Genomic DNA, 18625 nt, shown 5'->3' with positions numbered 1-18625 from the left:
TGACGTACTGTATACCATTGTGTATGTGACAAATAATATTTGAATTTAAATTTGAAAAGTGTATTGGTGTTGTGACCATAATTTGTACAGAACTTTTACTTGCTGCACATGCAGTAATCTGATAAAGGCTGTTCAACGTGTCTAATATCATGAACGCACAGGCGGGCGATGGGGAGGAGCTTGGCTTATACTAACACACCCACTCACACTTATAGACGCGCACACAAACACACACACACACACAGTACAAAGAGCAACACGCTGGACGCTGGGAGCTGCTCAGCACACAAAGTGAGTGAAAGAATAACTTTATTTCAATTTTTTGAATGAAGTTTAGACACGTGGACATTTTGATGTAAATGGTTAACAGATTGTACCCCATTTGTCCTGTTCTGTGTTTAATCAAAAGCATAAACTTCAAGGATCAAAGTTAAATACGGCATCTTTTTTACCTTAATTATATGTATCTTTCAACTTGAAACATGAATATAGCGTCCCTTTTTAAGATATTTAAGGTATTGAACCTAAGGACCACTGGTAAATGCACACTACATACACCTGCCCAGGTGAAGGATACATACAGTACTAATGGTACAGAAGATGCATCTGTGGTGTTAGATAAGGTTAGTTTGCTACCTTTATTATTTATTTTGATAGTAGGTTCTCAGTAGCTACAGTAGTTTACATTTTTCTTCCCACAAAATGCAGAGGTGCAGACGTTTATTTCAATATCCACTTCACATGCATCTCATCTCTATAATCATCATCAGTTATGCTTTATGGGGATGCCAGTTTATGTAGTAGCTATTGTTTGTTTAAAATCTAAAACCCTTGTTCTGTTTCTTTGGATCATCCCTCCAGGGGAAACCAAATAATTCCTTGAAGTAGATCAAAAAACACAGTAGTTCCAATAAATATATTCTTAAAAGAGAAGAAACCCAACTGTCTAAAAATTTACTAGAATAATCACTGGAACCATTTATTGTAGCTGGTTGTTATATGTTTAAGTAACATGTCTTTCAATTAAAGACAATACCCTAGTATCAGTTTAAATGCAGAATTTTAAATGTAGAATTTCAGCTTTCAGCTTTTTTCCTCATACACAGAAACAGTAGCTATGTCGAATGAGATGAGTGTCCCTCTTCTCATGGATGAAGAGGACACAGTTGATGATGTGCATGCGGCTCCTTGTTCTTCCACTGTGGCCATACTGGGTTCTGGTGACTTCTCACGCTCCTTGGCTATACGGCTGGTGGCATGTGGTTTTGGTGTGGCAGTGGGGAGTCGTTGTGTGAGGCGCATCTCTCCTGGTCTCTTTCTGGATGTGGTGGAGCTGAACAGTCAGGAGGCGGCAGTAGCAAAAGCCAAGAGGCTGGTCTTCATGGCTTTGTTCCCTGAACACTATCAATCCCTGCTGGGCCTCAGGACAGCACTGGCTGGAAAGATACTCGTGGATGTGAGTAATGCTGTGGAGTTGAACAGCAAGAGACCATCCAATGCAGAGAAGCTTGCAGAGATGTTCCCAGACAGTGTGGTTGTTAAAGCCTTTAATACAATTTCTGCCTGGACTCTGCAAACTGGTGCACAGGATGGTAGCCGGCAGGTCAGTGACGAGGCACAGAGACTTCCAGACATATAAAGATTCATTATTATTTTTTATTGAGAATTCTTTACATTAGTAAACACCACATATTACTACTTATTAAATTACTACTTAGTGATTTTAATTACTTGCTAAAGGTAACTGTGATGGTTCCAATAAACATATACAATGGTACATTTATTTATCTATTATGCATAATGAAGTTGGATTATACTGATAGGTTGTGTGTTCCAAAATTATAAGGAGAGCAGAGGGTTTTTTAACACTGGAAAAGGTGCATGGGAAACCTTATTCAAGATGTTTGGTTGGTTTAGACAACTTAAATGAAAGTACAAAATAAGCTAATTGAAAAGAGTTGAGCTGTTACATGAGATTTGTTAGATATACAGCATATAAATGAAATAAATTTAATCTAAATCTTATAATTCATGTTTATTTATTTATAAAGCAAAGAATTGTGTAGTATTGTAAGATAAAGGTTTTCAGGTTGGGCTTACAGCTGTTTTAATAATATTGTTATGTCCTATAAATTCCCTGATGTTTGACTTGACTGTACTGTAGGTGCTGCTGTGCAGTGACAGTGCAGAAGCAAAGAATGAGGTGGCCCAGCTCGCCCGGCGGATGGGCTTTTACCCAGTAGATGTTGGCAGCCTGTGTTGTGCACAGCATCTTGAAAGAAAGCCATTGCATCTCTTCCCATCATGGCGTGTCCCTTTCCTCACTACCTTCCTGCTCTTCATTTTCTTCTACTGCTATGGATTTATTCGTGAGATTCTTCTGCCATACTTGTCCAATGGACAAAACTTCTTTTACCGCCTAGTCTTTGATCTAGTGAATAAAAGCCTTCCATGCGTGGCACTGGTCAGCCTGGCACTGGTGTACCTGCCGGGGCTGTTTGCTGCTTGGTTGCAGCTGTGGAGAGGCACCAAGTACCAGCGATTTCCCTGCTGGCTGGACACCTGGCTGCTGCAGAGGAAACAGCTTGGTCTACTTAGTTTCCTGTTTGCTGCTCTGCATGTAGTATACAGCCTCTGCCTTCCACTCCGTACCATCACACAGCGCAGGCTTATAAACACGGCTTACTCACAGGTACTGGTTTTTACATTTGGGTGGTTATTTTTTCAGTGAAACATTTGTTTTAACTTAATTAACTATGATGTCATGGTAATTACTTTACAATAAATGTCCCACTGACCTGAGGCAACTCTTTTGTTGCTGATTGTTATTTATTACATACATTTCATTAACAGAAAATACTGTAACAAGGACTGGATGCAAATGTGGGAGTGGTTTAACTTACAAGTGGGCAAGGCAGTAACCAAAACCACGATACAGTCAACGGTTCAGACGAGCTAAGATCTAGGTGGAGACGTGGTAGATTGTAGATTTTTTGCAGGCTGGGTTGTGGGAAATGTGGTGACATAGACACGACAAAAACTAGTGTCATTTATTTACTCCTATATTAAATAAATACTATTTTTAAGTGAACGTAATGAAATAAGAACTCTTTAATGTCAGGTGAGAGGAAAAATGTTAGAATTTGACAAAATAAAAGTACCTTTATTTATTCTTGTGTGTTTTATAGATTATGTTATTTCATTTATGGAAAACTGAACCATGCATATAAGGGAAAAAAGAGCTACTTTAGTCCCCCATTCAGAACATACTATGTTTCAGGTACTTCATAGTCCTTGTGTTGACTTTATACCTCATTACTTCTAAATTGGTCAGAAGGCGTCATCACTGACAAGGGCATTGTGACATTATCATTGAATTCTAGCTTGTATAATGGGCAATCTATATAATTGTGGGATAATAATAAACCACTTAAAGACTATTTATTAATAAAATCATGTAATTATTAAAAATGTATATGTAAGTAGTTTATTTATTATTTATGAAAGAAGTTCCAGATGTCAGCGCTGTATAACGGTTATTACTTTTCTACAGTACAAGAGTCTTTAGGACAGCGGACTTTGCACTTTCCGGTTTCTCTGTGACATGATAAGCTAAATAATTTTGTTTTATTTTCTTTAAGAAAGATAAAAGAGAGGCCCTTGAGGGTATGGCGTTTATACCCGTAATAAGGTGAAAACAGGAACTAACTTGTCTCATAAATGCAACTATAAAAGATAAACAGGCATGTGACCAGATAAGGACAAAAAATAAAGAATACCTCAGGCACTTAAATCATTTTTACTGTAACATGTTTCAGGTTTTCTGTATCTATAGCCAACAGTTTAACTAGCTGAGATGGTAAGGATTTAATTCATATAATATATAATTCATGTGGGTCATACTTCTCAGGTCTAGAACTATGGAAAAACCAAATAAGCCTTAAAATCACACCTCTGGATTAAACAGCATTGTTCATTAAATTGAAATGATTTTGCTGTGCTACGAGATGTATAAACCGTATTGGGATGTGTTTTTTGATATTTTTTGTTCATATCCTAGGTGAAGTCAGGTGTGGAGATGCCTTGGGATGAACAGGGAGTATGGCGCACTGACCTCTATGTGTCCAGTGGAGTATTAGGTCTGGGCATGCTCTCCCTGTTGGCTATCACATCTCTCCCCTCAGTGGGCAACATCCTCACATGGAGAGAATTCAGGTTCATTCAGGTAAGCGGTGCAGGTTCATGTCAACACAGATAATGAAAAAGAAAGCAAAGACTCCAAGGCCTCAAGCTATGATTACAATTATACAGTTAGACTTAAATCAATCACACCACACCTTTTAACAGATTATGACTGTTAATAAACATGAAGTGCTAATTTAAAGAGGGATGAGTGCTTGAAAACAAATTTTCTCATTTTCTTTCAGTCTGGACTGGGCTATGCTGCTTTGACTCTCTCTGTCATGCATACGTTGGTGATTGGCTGGAATTTTGCCTTCTCTTCCAAGGCCTATGCGTTCTATATGCCACCCAGCTACATGCTAGCTGTGGCTCTGCCATGTGCCGTGATGGTGTGCCGATGTTTCCTGCTGCTGCCATGTCTGTCCACCAAGTTGGCACGCATACGCCGGGGATGGGAAAGCACACGCAAATGCCCTGTGTCACAGCACCAGCGAGTGCAGGAGAACAGGACAGTTCCACAGGTCTAATAGTCAGAGTCAGTTGACCTTGATGAAGCATTCACTGGTTTAACTTTATTCATTTTAACACAGATCATTAATTTTATTTAGCATTTATATAAGTATAATGCACAATGCACATTTTTAAGATGCTGTATCCTTATGGGATGCAACCAGAACGGCTTTATTACGTTATTTTCCAAAATTTATTTAACACTTAAGGGGGTTGATGAGAACCAGCAATGGCCTTTCTCAAACTTTCAGAGACAGACCACACTAGCCTTACACAACCCTGCAAACTATGAACTATCGACTGAGTGCTATACTAGTATACCAATAAGAAATCATTTGTATCAGGTAAGCTGTGAAACTATAATTTCAAAAAACAACACTATTTTAAATGGGCTAATAGCAAATTTTACTTTTTAAAAGCACATACCAGTTACAGAAATGTGAAACATTATTTCTGCATTGTTTAGATACATCTTGGAAAGTGCATTCATGTCATTCAGACTAGCAAAAAAAAAAACCTTAAAATAGTTTCCTTAACAATTCAGTAATTGCACTGCTACGGAACTACTGCTTCATAAAATATAGTTTCCGTTGACATGAAAACTGCCACATTGTAAATAGTTCCTGTTTGCTGATTGTTTGTTTTTTTTTTTTTTTTAATACATTTGCACCCATGTTAGAAGCCATAGTCAGCCTTTCTGCTGAACCAATATCCTGTCATCAAAAACTTACCTCCGGTTGACACGCAGTAAACCTTTTATCACTAAGCTTATACCATAATCAGTGCTTAATGACTTCCAACTATTTCCCTGCTAAGCTAAACAACATAAATTCTCAAACCTTAATACAGCAATTAAAAGTGTCCTTATCTAGTGAAAGTTCACTATGATGGTTAAATGTAAAGGAATGTGTGTATAGACCATAAAATCAGACATAAAAAAGACAATAAAAATGCAATTTCTCATTCTGCAACTGAGTTTGAAGTACATCTACACTGTTATAGCAGAACTATATGTTGTCATAAAATAAATACGTTTGATGTTTGCATTTTCTAATTACCACTGGAATTTGAATAAACCCAGAAAATGCTGCTTCACTGATCAGGGTTTCAAATCTCGAATCATATGGCATTTATAGTTAAAAACAGAGTGTACAGTACACTTATTTCAAACAATCCAATCCACCTATACTGAACAACTGAAAAAGCCCAAGTGTTTTACCCCAGTAGCAGATCTGGCATATGTCACCTTGTGATTGCATTGTGAAGCAAAGAACATTTTATCTTGCAATTTTGCAATAAACAAAACAATGACATTGGATCTTTGACATTGGATCTTAAAAAACTAGTAATTGTTCCTCTTGTGGAAAAAGAGACAAAATTGGTTTTAAAGAAACGTATTTAATAAAACAAATTACAGGCTCATGCACCACCGACTGTTAAATAATTAAAAGAACACAGGTGGTATTAAAACTTGAAACATTTTATACTGGTAAATAATTTGTCGGTGCATACATTTCTGTGAAATGGTACAAGCTATACCAAAATAACTCTCCTCTTAATAAATCTATCCAACTTATGGAACTTTAAATCATGTCTGTCTAAAAATAAAGTCTGTTAAGAAAGTGATTTTTTTAAATGACTTGAAGAAACTGGTGCAAATTTAAAACAGTATTTTTGGTCTGGCTGATCCTGGACAATTTAAACACAGGTAAACATGAAGCTGTTCAGGATGTTGCACTGTTTCTTCTAAATAAAAACACATCAGGATTCCGTCACACATGTCACTTTCCTGTGTCTTACCACACAGTCTGGGGATTGGCCTTGTACTTTTCATAGTCACTCATCTTGAAAAAGGCCAGCTCTGTTTCATTGGCTGAAAGAAGAAAAGAGACGGAGACAGCAAGTGTGACCAAAAGTAAAATGCAACAAAATTTATACAACCATTGCTAAAGACTGCATTACTAATTGCAAATTTAATACACTAATAAGTAATGATGGACAATGAGATCACATGATAATCACACAAGTTCACTCACATGCTGACCCAAGTTTGATATTTTTCACAACCACAGATATCCAAGTTTTGCAAGTGCTCAGCAAAAGGATGAGAGACAATGAGCTAGTGTCAGATAACATACGTTCTTTATCTTAGTTATTGGATTTTGTAATAGAGCTGCACAAGATTAACAATAGAGCATAGTGGGTTATACTTCCACTCATATTACACAGGGTCACAAGGAACGAGCCAAGGGAAACGTTGGATGGGGTGTCACACTCACAGGGCAGAGGTTGGAATCGAGGCCCCAACCCCAAAGGGGTATAGCAAATGTGCTAACACCTAAGACACTGTGTCCCCTAATAGGATTATATTGCTAGACATTGTGATGATTTGCCTTGAAAAACTATTAAAGTAAACGGCTGAATCTGATGTACCATGGATAAAGACTGAACTGTTAAAGAACATAATTATTTGTTCTCCACCATTATATACAACACCACCCATGGATAGCTTATCTGAAATCTCTGGGAGTGCTCACAGAACAAAAAATATATTCGTTAGAGTGCTTGGTATATAATTTGTATACTGCAGGCTTCAGCAATCAGTTTCACTGACACCAATATTTTGATGAAGGCAAACACGTATACTTTAACCATACATTTTAGATTTTAGTAACAGAAAAATGTGTGTAACAGCTCTACAGGTAAAGAAGAGGGCATTTACCTATGCCACATGCTCGTAATTCGAGGCCATTCTGCAATATCAGCTTTTCATCATCCTCTAAACTCATCACCAGTTCATTAGTCTGAAATCAGAAATGCCATGTTGCATTATTACTCAGCACATTTCAACACATAAGGGGTTATGTTTTCAGGTTTATTTTATTCTTCAGGAAAGTCTAAAATGTTACAACTTAAGGTTGTATTTAAAGTAAAAATCCACACAGAATGGCTTGCATATTAATCTGTATATGTAATATAAACATACGTGGCATCCAAGATTTATTTGCCACTAAAATAAACAAAAGGGCTTTTGGAGTTTTCAGATTTTTAACATGATTTAGTTTAACCTTCTTTCATTGACCAAGATGGTCTATTGGTTTCCTACATTGCAGACAATGCATTTTAACTACATGCTGAAGCGTTAATGGGATTTCACTTTGGTTGAAACTAACATAACATCTTTCAGGGTGGAGTTTTACTACAGTTAAGCCTATACCTTTGCTCCATGTGCTTGATGGATGATCTTCATGGTGTCTGTAAACATGACAAGAGTTTGTCAGTGTTGTGAACAACACTCCTTAACAGATCATATTTATCACCTAGACCTTTACAGAGTTAACTTACCATATTCATATTTCTTAAAAGGTGGTGGTAATCCACTTCTGGTAGAAACATCTAAATGTCAAAAAGATGTAAACAAGTTTAGAAGGTCAACATAAAGGGCTTGCTACAGAAAAGCCACAATAACTTGAATTTATAAAGACATGCATAACACATCTTACCTTTCTTTACAAAAGCAATAAACTCCTCGACATTCTGATCTAATTTCACACCACTAAACACCACTGGTTTGAAGTTGCGATGTTCAAAAGAGCGAACCAGGCGCACAGTGAGAACAGCTTCAGATGACATGACTGTCAACATTAGCACTCAAGCTAAAAGGGTTGTAGAGCTAACTATGCTACTATGCTACTATTTATATAACTAAACTTACTCACTGTTTATAGACTTTCCTTAGAGGTTCAACTACTCAAACAAATGAGAATAACAACGTGGTTATGAACTACACACTGTCCTGCACATTTCACTGTTTATTTATTTCTTTTTTTTTGTTTTGTTTTAATATCGTTTCAGACTAAACTAGCAGCAAAATGCACACGCGAGAAAAAACACTGATGCAGAAGACTAAAGTAATCGCACACAAATATAATCGATTCACTCATGTCAGGTGGAAATAATGGTTCGTTAAAAGAAAAATAAAGCAAACATTCTATTGAATTAATCTGGATTTAAATTCACACACACACACACACACACACACACACACACACACACACAGTCTGTATATATATAAAACCCTGGTTTATAATGGAAATTTGTGAAAAATTATCCAGATTAATTTGTAATTCAACAGAATTTTTGCTTTATTTTCCTTTATATATAAATTTATATATATATATAAATTTATATATAAATAATTTCCATTATTTGTATATATATCTTCAAACGTGTGACTGACCTTATCAGTGTCATTTTGGGTCAACAATACCACATCCAAGTCTAATATAAATCTTTCAAAAGTTCAAAATCGTCAATCAAGGAAAATAAATAACTTCAGTTGAGTTTATATACTGTATTTATTTATTTATGTAGCAATGATGGAATCATATATGAATAACATATAGTCAAATATGTACAGACAAGAGGATACAGTATAGAAAAACCAAAGCACAAATGAGTAACTCAACAATCAACTGCTTATTATCTTTATTTCTGTGAAACTTTTAGTTTTTTCACAAAAAATATGTAATCTTGCTCTTATGCTATTATAAGCCTTTTCCACATATCTGTTGAATTCTTGAGTCTGGTTTCCAAGAATATGTTGATTAATTTTCTATGACAGCAGCACTTCATTCAGTAGCCTTTGCACAACAGGAAAGTTGGAGATGTCACTCTTGCCTGTCTTCAAAACTTGAGAGCCCTGAATGTACTTTATTTAAACCTTTTCATCTGGTGCTCACTTAAAAAGTACTTGGTGTTATATCAGTTTAAAGTATTTCAGTGTTACAGTGTGTTAGAATAATGCATGTGTATAATCTGGGTTTTTTAATGATCCTAAACCCTTCACACTATAGCAGTTATCTGAGTGCCCCCTGCCCTAGTTAGCAGACTTCCAAAGTGTCTATGACCAGATCATTGTTCGGTTTCACAAACACGATTGGTTCATTTTGATCGTACATCCTGAAACAGCCAATAGCATTGAAGGGGCGGGGCATACGCTGCCTCCTGAAGCATTCAACAAGTTCATAGTTTATTGTAACGGGTTCTTTGGGACGGCTAGCAGTTAATCTACAGAAATCATGAGTGAGGTTAGTGTGATTGATTAACTATGTAACGATTCAGACAAATATCATATAGTACATTTATATATAAATGTTTAATGTTGCGTGTAAAAAGGTGTAAATTGAATATTTTGCACATTGCTAAAACTCTAGCTAGAAAGCTAGCTAGCTTCCTAACGGCGCTGAAATATGACGTGTTAATTCAAACAGTATATATGCACCTGGATGCAGCTCGTGGTGTTGTGGTTTCCTGCGAAATTAGACGCAGATAAGACAAAGTGAACAACTCTAAAGATTAAAGAAAATTTATATACTGAACTTGGTTGTGGCTTCTTGCCATGGTGAAGTAGATCAGATTGGTTTAATAAGAACATACATTTCATTTATTCTTTATTTTATTTAGTGATTTCTAATCACTGATAAATTGGTATAATTGTTTTTTCCCTTGCACTGTTTGCACCAGGTTGCACAGAAGCACTTTATGTATCTAGGACTAACTTACTAAGTCCTTATAGATCTGTCGTTGTTCTGTGAAGATCCATGATCCTGGAGAAACCTTGTCTCAGTTCACTGTGTACTGCAACAGCTATATGTGGGTGAAATGACAATAAAAAGCTACTTGACTTGACGTGCTCTGTACATGTAGGCCTGACATGACCATTTTTGGTGGATATGAGGAGTGTGATTTGAATGTGGGGTCCAAGGTTCATGAGTCTTATAGATTGATAAGGAAGGAGTTTGCTCAATCCTTTAAAATATAGTGGACTGCTTTTACACCCTTACAGTCCTCAACAAGAAATCATACATCACAGCCTACAGTATTTATTTATTTATTATTATAAAGCAAAACAGAAAAAACACTCCTGACTGTACAGTTATGTTTCATACACGTGTTAAGTTTGTAGTTCTGTAGAACAGTAGAAATTCAGTAGAACCCCCAGCAGCACGGATGAGCTCGAGGGGCTTTTTTTGTTGTTGTTGTTGTTGAAAAGTTATTATAGTTAGCTTTTTGTTTCTAATTATTTGTATTGTTTTTTTTTTCTATTTATTTAATTATTTGTTAATTTTTATTTAAGCGTTTTTTTTAAGTACATGTTCTAAGTAAGCTTTATTAAGACCCCCAAAATGCAGGACTAACCCACTTCTATTTCTGATTAGTTTTGTTTAGTACTGAGATGGAGAAAGAGGGAAATTTGGCAAAAAATAAATCTCACCACAGCTTCAGAAATATCTTGATACCCGTGTGTGTGTGTGTGTGTAAGAAAGAGTGTGAAAGAAATTGCACAATTAAACCACGGTCTTTGCACATAAGCATGCACTGACCTGCTCTCTATTATCGTAATGCCCTGTAATACTTGTGCAAGCTCAGCTCTGTTTGTCAGCTCCTTTTTTTAAGTTACTGGATACATATTTAAAGACTAGACACGCTTCTACTCACTTCTGCCATCTAATTGAGTTTGTTCTTTAGCCAATCTGTTGTTATTTAACGTACTGTGAAGGGCTGGGGTGGTACTGTGGAATAAATGGATTATGTACAGTATTAATTAATTCCTTAAAACATGAAATAGATATTGCATTTGATAAATAAGTAATTTAAATAATGAACCACACATTTGAATAATGGTCTATTTAAGCATTGAAATTATTTCTGTACATAGTCATTTTTCATCATTGTGAAATTTTGTTGTATGTTATGAAATCTGTCAGCATAATAAACAGTGTTAAGAACATGGGACAGTTGAATACATCATGTCTAATTGATCATAGGTTACTCCAGAATAATGGATCACCTGTCTAGTGCTACAAAAGTGTGTCATGTTAAAACCTGATTTAAAACTCATTTAAGTTTCTATTGCAGTGAGTTTTTTGAAGATGAACACAATTAATTGTTCATTTACATGTTTAAATTGCATTGTATATTCAATGTTAAATGATAATGTGGGGCAAATGTTTAATAAATAAATTTTATTTCTATGAAAAAGCCAAATAATTTTTTTTGTCAAGCTAAATTGTCAGATGGCGCTGCTGTTTGTCTTTAATCTAAATACTGAAACAGGATACGTTCAGACCTCCACATACAACTACCAAATAATGACTCCATATGTCCTGTCAGATGGCAGTTACTGATGTTTGAATTTGTCATCCACTGACATAAATGGAAACACGTTTCAGCCACATAACCTCTTGTATTTTGTATTAAACTGTTTAAGTGATCTCTGTCAGGTCTGGAATACAGCACTGTAGTTTAACACCCACTCAAGTATTTCACAGTATTCTAGGTAGCTATGAGATGATCACAGTATTTTCTTTACTAAATGTAAAATATATAACTAGCATCATTAATATTAGATCAAACATACCCTGCCTAATGGAGGCTTCACTTTTCACTTTTACACAGGAGGCATTTCAGAAAGCAGCAGAGGAAGTGAAGCAGCTGAAGGCAAAACCATCTGATGCCGACATGCTGGAGATCTACAGTCTGTTCAAACAGTCCACAGTGGGAGACGTCAACACCGGTGTGCCCATACGCTGTTTTATACAGTAGCTCTTTACTACAGAGTTTTTACATCCACTTTCAATACATTGTGCAGAAGCATATGCATATAAATACTAGAAGTTTCAGATATTTATTTTTAAAAAATAACTGTTTTATTCCTTGTAACATATAGAAAACATGAATATATGTAAATATTAAAGTTGATCATGGCTCAAAGGAATTTCAGTGATGCAAGTTAAGCTTTCCTTTTCCAGCTCGGCCCGGCATGTTGGACTTCGCTGGTAAAGCTAAATGGGATGCCTGGGAGGCAAAAAAAGGTTTGATCCATTTGCTTGCCTCTAAAGACACAAAGCTTTTACCAAGAAAATGTAATTAAATTCCATATTTAGATATTCATCATAATCATAAACGTGCATTATAATGTGTAATGCAGAAAGTGGTCCTAGAGCAGCTTTATTTATTTATTTAAGCTAATAATCAAATCACTATGTATTTGTCATGCCCTGTGTCCACAGAAAGTCAATGAGAAGAAAGGCATTGAAAAAGACAAACCTTATCTGACACATTGTATGTCGGAACAGAAAGCAGCTCTGTCTCTGAAGTTAGAAAGCACTGAAACAAGTCTCAATGCAGGCAGTTTTTACAGACAGTCAGGTGTAAAGCTTTTGTTAACAGAAGGGAGATGCAGTTTGAGTAAGGTTGAATACAGCCCTATTAATTGTCTGAACACAAACCTCTTACCATAGATCTGTAGATTAAGTCTGTTTCAGACTGGTGATGCCATTCTAGTGTAATATTCATTTATCATGGACCACTGTGCACACATGAAGCATTCCTTTCTGTTTTCATTTAATGGGTTAGTAATGTATCTGGTTAGTCAGAGTATTAGAAACATGGATTTACATGGTTAAGACTATTAATAAGCTTTTCACTCCAAAACTCTCTGACAGTTAGAATATTCACAAACTTTAAAAGATTTACAGATGTCATATTGCTGATATTTTTAAAATTGTAATTTATAGAATTTTGTGTTGCTCTTCTTAGATAAAAAGTACATACTAGTACATGTACAATGCCAGTTTGTTTCAGAAGTGTTTAGATGTTTTTTTTGGAAATCTGAACACTTTAATTTCTGGAAGTAAGTTAGTTCCAGGTCTTAGAGAGCATTTAGCCACTGAACAACATGGTCCTAATTTAAATGATGTTAAACTAACCAGAAATGATCAAGGACCAAGATTTTACTTCCATAAACTTACAAGTAGCCATCGAAAGTGAGCAGAAGTGAATTTAATTGCAGTATTCTTCTGCACTGGGTTTAATGTTTCCTCTTTCCCTGTAATTTTCTCTAGGTATGAGTAAGGAGGACGCAATGAAGGCTTATATCAGCAAGGTGGAGGAGCTGAAAGGAAAACATGGAATCTAAAGTGTAACTGTGTGACTCATTAGTGTCACCTTTCAGAAAGTCTGTCAATTACTTGTGGTCCTGTGTAAAGCCTTAAACCTCTTGGTGTGTGTATGTTTGTGCATGATGCATCTCATTCACATAAAGATGTCCAGTTGGAACAAAACACAAAGCCATCTTGGGTCTACAGAAAACAGCTGGGTAGCGAAACCCTGTCCAGACTTTTTTATGTCTTTTGTAAGTTTATAAAGTCTGTTCAATTTTCAGAAACTCTGTGTCTGTAGTTTTCATTTCTGTTTTTGTTGAGCTGTTGGCAGATTGCATGTCAGGATCAGTCCAACAGAATAATCAACACTGTGTCAGAGTTTAAACAGCTCAGAGTTGTACACATGCAAAATACACATGCTGTTATATATTAGAAATAAATGCCAATAATTGACATAAATAGAGCTAAATTAATTAAATATGTAATGTGTGTAAGGATGTACTGATTTAATTTCGATCTGTATTAAGGTTGCTAATGCTAGACCGACACTGGATTAGCAATATTTTCTTTTGTGGTTTTTTATACTTCCTGTATGTGTGACGTTGACCGACCTCCACACAGATCTTGCACATAAAGTGAGGATAAGATTTTGAAACATAATGCCATCAAACCTCAGTTTTTGTGCAGCACTTGGCAACAGATACTTGAAGAAAACAGATTTAGTTTCAAGTTGTGACTCAAAGTTCAGCTCTAAAATGATATCTGGAAAACATGAGAAATGTTTAATTCCTATTCCTTACAGATGTTTTATAAAAAGTTCACTGAGTATATCGTTTTTTTTACTCAGTAGTGTTACTTTTAGTTGTGATTTTTTTATATAATTACTTTTAGCCTGCACATAATGAATCGTCACACATTAATACCCCAACTAAAGTGACCTGGACAGCTGACCTGACCTTATGATTAAATAATGAGCAGTAGGTGAGTGGTATGTAATGCACATCTGTCCTAACCATATGCATTTTGAATACATTTTGCAGTTTGTCTTTACTTATGTACCAAATAGCTTCCATATTAGATCTGGTACTGTGCTTTACTATATCATTCTGTTAGCCCACAACCCCTGATCCAAATAAAGACTAAAATATCAGTTTTGCATAAGTGTCTTTCAGCTGTAGCCAGACAGTGTGTGCTTGGGTGTGTGCTTGGTTACATAATCACCGGGCGAGGAGATTCAGTTTATTCTCTCTCTTTCTCCTGCTGCTGAAAAGCGACGTGACCAAAATCTTAACCATCTAATGTCTCATAGCTGGCTGTGGTTTAAAGGTGAACTGCTGATTCTTTTCCATGTTGGTTAATGTTACATAGAATTTACACTGTTGCCCTTTCGACTGGTATCACAGGTGTGTGACGCCTTCAGGGCAGTGCAAAGTTTGATCAAAATGACGGCGATAAGAATTACGGTAAGGTTTATGTCACTTTTCACCATTTGGGAATTGTTAGTTTTGGCTAAACAACGGATTTGTGGAGATTGTGAATACAATGACTACTTTATATTTCAAAGGAAGATTACTTTTTAATGATATTTATTCTTTAGTGGCGTTCCTATTTACAACGGACTGATATGCATGCTTTTTGAAACGAATCAGGTGCACAAGAGTCATAAATTAAAAGGAGTCATATAGCCTCTGTTGTTGTGTGAATAAGATGACTATGATCCGATTAGTCTAATAAGAGCCCCTCTCTTAACTATAACCTATATGGCTCTGAGAGTAGCCTCTGTTGTTGTGTGAATAAGATGACTATGATCCGATTAGTCTATTAAGAGCCCCTCTCTTAACTATAACCTATATGGCTCTGAGTCTCTCTCTCTCTCTCTCTCGCTCTCGCTCTCGCTCTTTCTCTCTTTATAGCGACCCTAAGTTTGCAAATTACTGTGACATCCTAACACGTAGGGAAAGTTTATTTATTCGCATATTTCATTTATACCTCACTAAATTATGTGAAGGAGCTGTGGACAATATAGTATGAAAAGTGTCCACGGTTCAACAACATTCTACGATTTCAGACACACAAATTTTAACCTCTGAAATGATTTAGAACAGCAGAAAGCAAAGATCATTTTGAACGCAGCTGAATGAAGGGCCCAGCTAAAAGGTGTGTTTCAAATTGCACAATTATGCACTGTTCTGTTGCATCTTGTAGTATAAATGTTTATTGTATACACTGTTGTGTGTTAACACTGAAAATTACAAGACAAAATGCACTTCAAGAACTTTAGTGCTTAGTGGAAGAGGCTGAGAAAAAAACCCGGCAATACAGTGATACATCGAGATACGAGTGCTTTGACCTACGGATTTTTTGAGATACGAGCTGTGATTTGACCATATTTTTGTCTTGAGATACGAGCAAATTTTTGATATACGAGCATCCGAGCCGCCGCCGCCGCCGAAACAAAGATCCCAACAACCACTTGTGCTCTGTTTCCCCCGCCTTAGCTTCCCGCGTCTCATTAGGTTAAAGCCGCCTTTTAGTAATAGCAACTAGATTTGTAAAGTTCGTCGCGACAAACTTTGATGTTGGCTTTGATGAGGCAAGTATTCCCAAAGGGGCCGGTGCTTTTTGGAGGCGAGTGGAAATAAGGGTCAGTGTTACTTTTGGAGTCAAGTGGACAGAAAGATAGGGTGCGAAAATATTTGGAGGCAAGTGGAGACGAGCACGTGACGTCATCAGAATACACGTGAGGACGTTCCCCTCATTGTTCTGAGTGTTTTGATATGTCACATGTCCATGTTGTAAAAAGTTTTTTGATTTTGCATATTTTGGGGGCGGGGCTGCGGGACAACCGAAATGCCAGTCGGTACACCAATTTAAAAGTTTGTTCAGAGTATCACCCTAAAGGATCTGGCCGAGTTTGGTGTAGATAGTTCGAAATCTTGCCGAGTTATAAACCTCCAAAATTTATAATGGGAGTCTATGGGGAAAAAAGGCCATTTTGAGACCTGGTACCGGAAGTACCCATACTCGGATCGCTTAGAAAAGTAATAGCAACAAACTTCAGACCAGGGTCTACAACATATCCGAATTTGGTGCATGTGGCTCGAAAGCCCTAGGCCGCATTAAATTTTATACATTTTTATCTAAGCTTAAATAGGAAAACAGAATATTGGCTTCTACAAAGCCAACATAATTAAGTCCAGTAAAGAGAAATCAAGCATCGCGTTAGTTCTGGCAGGCCACGGCGTCAAGCGTGCATCAGCTGTTAATCAGCTGTCCACGACCCGCACCAGTCCGGTTACGACATCCATATTACCCGACCATTTAAATTCCCATTCATTGAGCCGCTTTCTAGCGCTTCGCTGCTGCTGCGATCTAAACTCCCTCCTCCAACCCCGACTCCACCATGCCGGAACCTGAGTTCGTTGTACCAGTTTACGTCATAAATCTCCACATGTTTTTCTCTTTCTCTCCCTCTCTCTCTCTAATTATTTAATTATTTATTTATCTATTTACTATTTTCCTTTCCTATTTTTAACTCTATGCATGATTAATGGTTCTGTTATACAGGGGATCTATTCTATTTTCTAGTTGCTGCTCTCCCCGCTCTAAATAAAGTTTAGTTAAGTTCAATTTAAGTGTAAAGTAGCATTAAGAGTGTACAGTAGAGTAAGTGAACGAAAGTGAAAGTGTAATTCCTCCTAACTCCTCCGCCTGTTTACTCCTCCCTCAACACCTCCGTGCGCATCTTCCATAAAGTAAAACCAGTTTATTTTTTTAACATTCTCTTTTATTACTGTATGTTTTTATACAATATTTGACATTTATATATACAGGTACTGTACATTTTTCATATTCAAAACATATAAACAAAACAACTGGAGTGGAATTTTGCGAGCTGGAACGGATTAATGGGATTTCAATTAATTTAAATGGAGAAAATTGCTTTGAGATACGAGCAATTTGAAATACGAGCAAGGTCACGGAACGACTTAAACTCGTATCTCGAGGTATTACTGTACTTGCAAATGTCTTTTAAATTAACCCACGTTGACCACCAGATGGCACTAGGACTGTATCTAATGCATCTTAATTCTATATTATGAAAACCCTCATCTAATTTTTGCCTTTCCTTGACTTCATCACTCACAGGCTGCGACTCCTGCTGCCCGGGCGAAGTCTTCCCCTTTTTTTCTGGAAGTGTTCTGTCGCACTCTTATCATTCTGTGTATGGTTCTCTCCATTGTCCTGTCCTCCATCGCAGTGTGTGATGGACACTGGCTGCTGACTGAGCACCGCATGTTAGGCCTCTGGTTCTTCTGTGAGAAGGACACAGAGAACGATGGTGCACCCTCCAACTGTACTAGGAATATTGGAGAGGAAGGGAGCCAGCTCCTGAATCATGGGCTCGGGCTGTGTCGTTGTGTTGTCTCTCTGGCTGTGGTGAGTGCTATCTTTGGCCTGGAGCTGCTGGTGTTATCACAGGTGAGCGAGGGACACCCATCACGGCAGCGGTGGCATCTAGGGACATGGCTTGTGCTCCTGGCTGCAGGATTGGCTGCTGCAGGGGTCATGACCTTTGTGTTTCTATTATGGGATGATGCTACACCTCTGGGACTCACACTTACCTTCTGGTGCCAGTTCACTGCAACCTTCCTCTTCTTTCTCAATGGCATGGCAGCCCGCCATATCCAGAATATAACATATTTTCTGCCCTCTAGTGGTGATGTGGGGAAATCTTAGGCATGGAGCTTTCTAGACTTAGCACTTCTGGGTTATGTACAACATTCACATGTTTTTTACATGAGTTTATAGCATGAAGCTGGATTTATTGAAGTTAATGGGCAAAACACTTTATCTGAAAGAAGAATGCAGTTAAACAGATTTTGAGTTATACTGACAAATAGTTTATTCTGTCATTCTGAATCTTTCTGTAAACTTAATAAAGACTTTTCACAATATATTTAATATCATTTTTCATATCGTAT

At 36.9% G+C, this 18625-nt stretch overlaps 4 protein-coding genes across 8 annotated transcripts in view; 3 read left to right on the top strand and 1 right to left on the bottom strand.

The window, feature by feature from the left end:
* The first annotated feature begins 221 nt into the window (after window positions 1-221).
* steap3 (STEAP family member 3, metalloreductase) overlaps window positions 222-18625 on the top strand; it is a 64046-nt gene continuing 45642 nt past the window's right edge. The window contains exons 1-6 of one of the 5 annotated variants that reach the window (XM_060876698.1): window positions 222-291; window positions 1107-1456; window positions 2165-2692; window positions 4061-4225; window positions 4428-4703; window positions 9317-9354. In XM_060876698.1, the coding sequence (XP_060732681.1) occupies window positions 1118-1456; window positions 2165-2692; window positions 4061-4225; window positions 4428-4703; window positions 9317-9334 (1326 nt within the window). In that variant the 5' untranslated portion in view covers window positions 222-291; window positions 1107-1117 and the 3' untranslated portion in view covers window positions 9335-9354. Of the gene's footprint in view, window positions 292-1106; window positions 1604-2164; window positions 2693-4060; window positions 4226-4427; window positions 5737-9316; window positions 9355-18625 lie in introns of those variants that run through there. The other 4 variants (XM_060876695.1, XM_060876693.1, XM_060876696.1 and 1 more) reach the window with 4 other exon arrangements.
* On the bottom strand, window positions 6071-8553 carry c8h2orf76 (chromosome 8 C2orf76 homolog). Its single transcript, XM_060876699.1, has 5 exons — window positions 8196-8553; window positions 8038-8088; window positions 7910-7947; window positions 7415-7496; window positions 6071-6565 (listed from the first exon to the last, which is right to left on the bottom strand). The coding sequence occupies exons 1-5, from the start codon at window positions 8335-8337 to the stop codon at window positions 6489-6491; spliced, it is 390 nt and encodes a 129-aa protein (XP_060732682.1). The 5' UTR covers window positions 8338-8553; the 3' UTR covers window positions 6071-6488.
* On the top strand, window positions 9681-13924 carry dbi (diazepam binding inhibitor (GABA receptor modulator, acyl-CoA binding protein)). Its single transcript, XM_060876686.1, has 4 exons — window positions 9681-9782; window positions 12154-12271; window positions 12507-12569; window positions 13602-13924. The coding sequence occupies exons 1-4, from the start codon at window positions 9774-9776 to the stop codon at window positions 13673-13675; spliced, it is 264 nt and encodes an 87-aa protein (XP_060732669.1). The 5' UTR covers window positions 9681-9773; the 3' UTR covers window positions 13676-13924.
* On the top strand, window positions 14914-18600 carry tmem37 (transmembrane protein 37). The gene is made up of 2 exons (XM_060876685.1): window positions 14914-15103; window positions 17790-18600. Exons 1-2 carry the CDS (start codon window positions 15083-15085, stop codon window positions 18378-18380), a joined length of 612 nt encoding a protein of 203 aa, XP_060732668.1. The 5' UTR covers window positions 14914-15082; the 3' UTR covers window positions 18381-18600.

Source organism: Tachysurus vachellii, chromosome 8 (genome assembly GCF_030014155.1).
Source record: "Tachysurus vachellii isolate PV-2020 chromosome 8, HZAU_Pvac_v1, whole genome shotgun sequence".
NCBI classification, from domain to species: domain Eukaryota; kingdom Metazoa; phylum Chordata; class Actinopteri; order Siluriformes; family Bagridae; genus Tachysurus; species Tachysurus vachellii.
The sequence above is the reverse complement of the archived record's forward strand: the minus strand, read 5'-3'. Positions and strand labels throughout refer to the sequence as shown.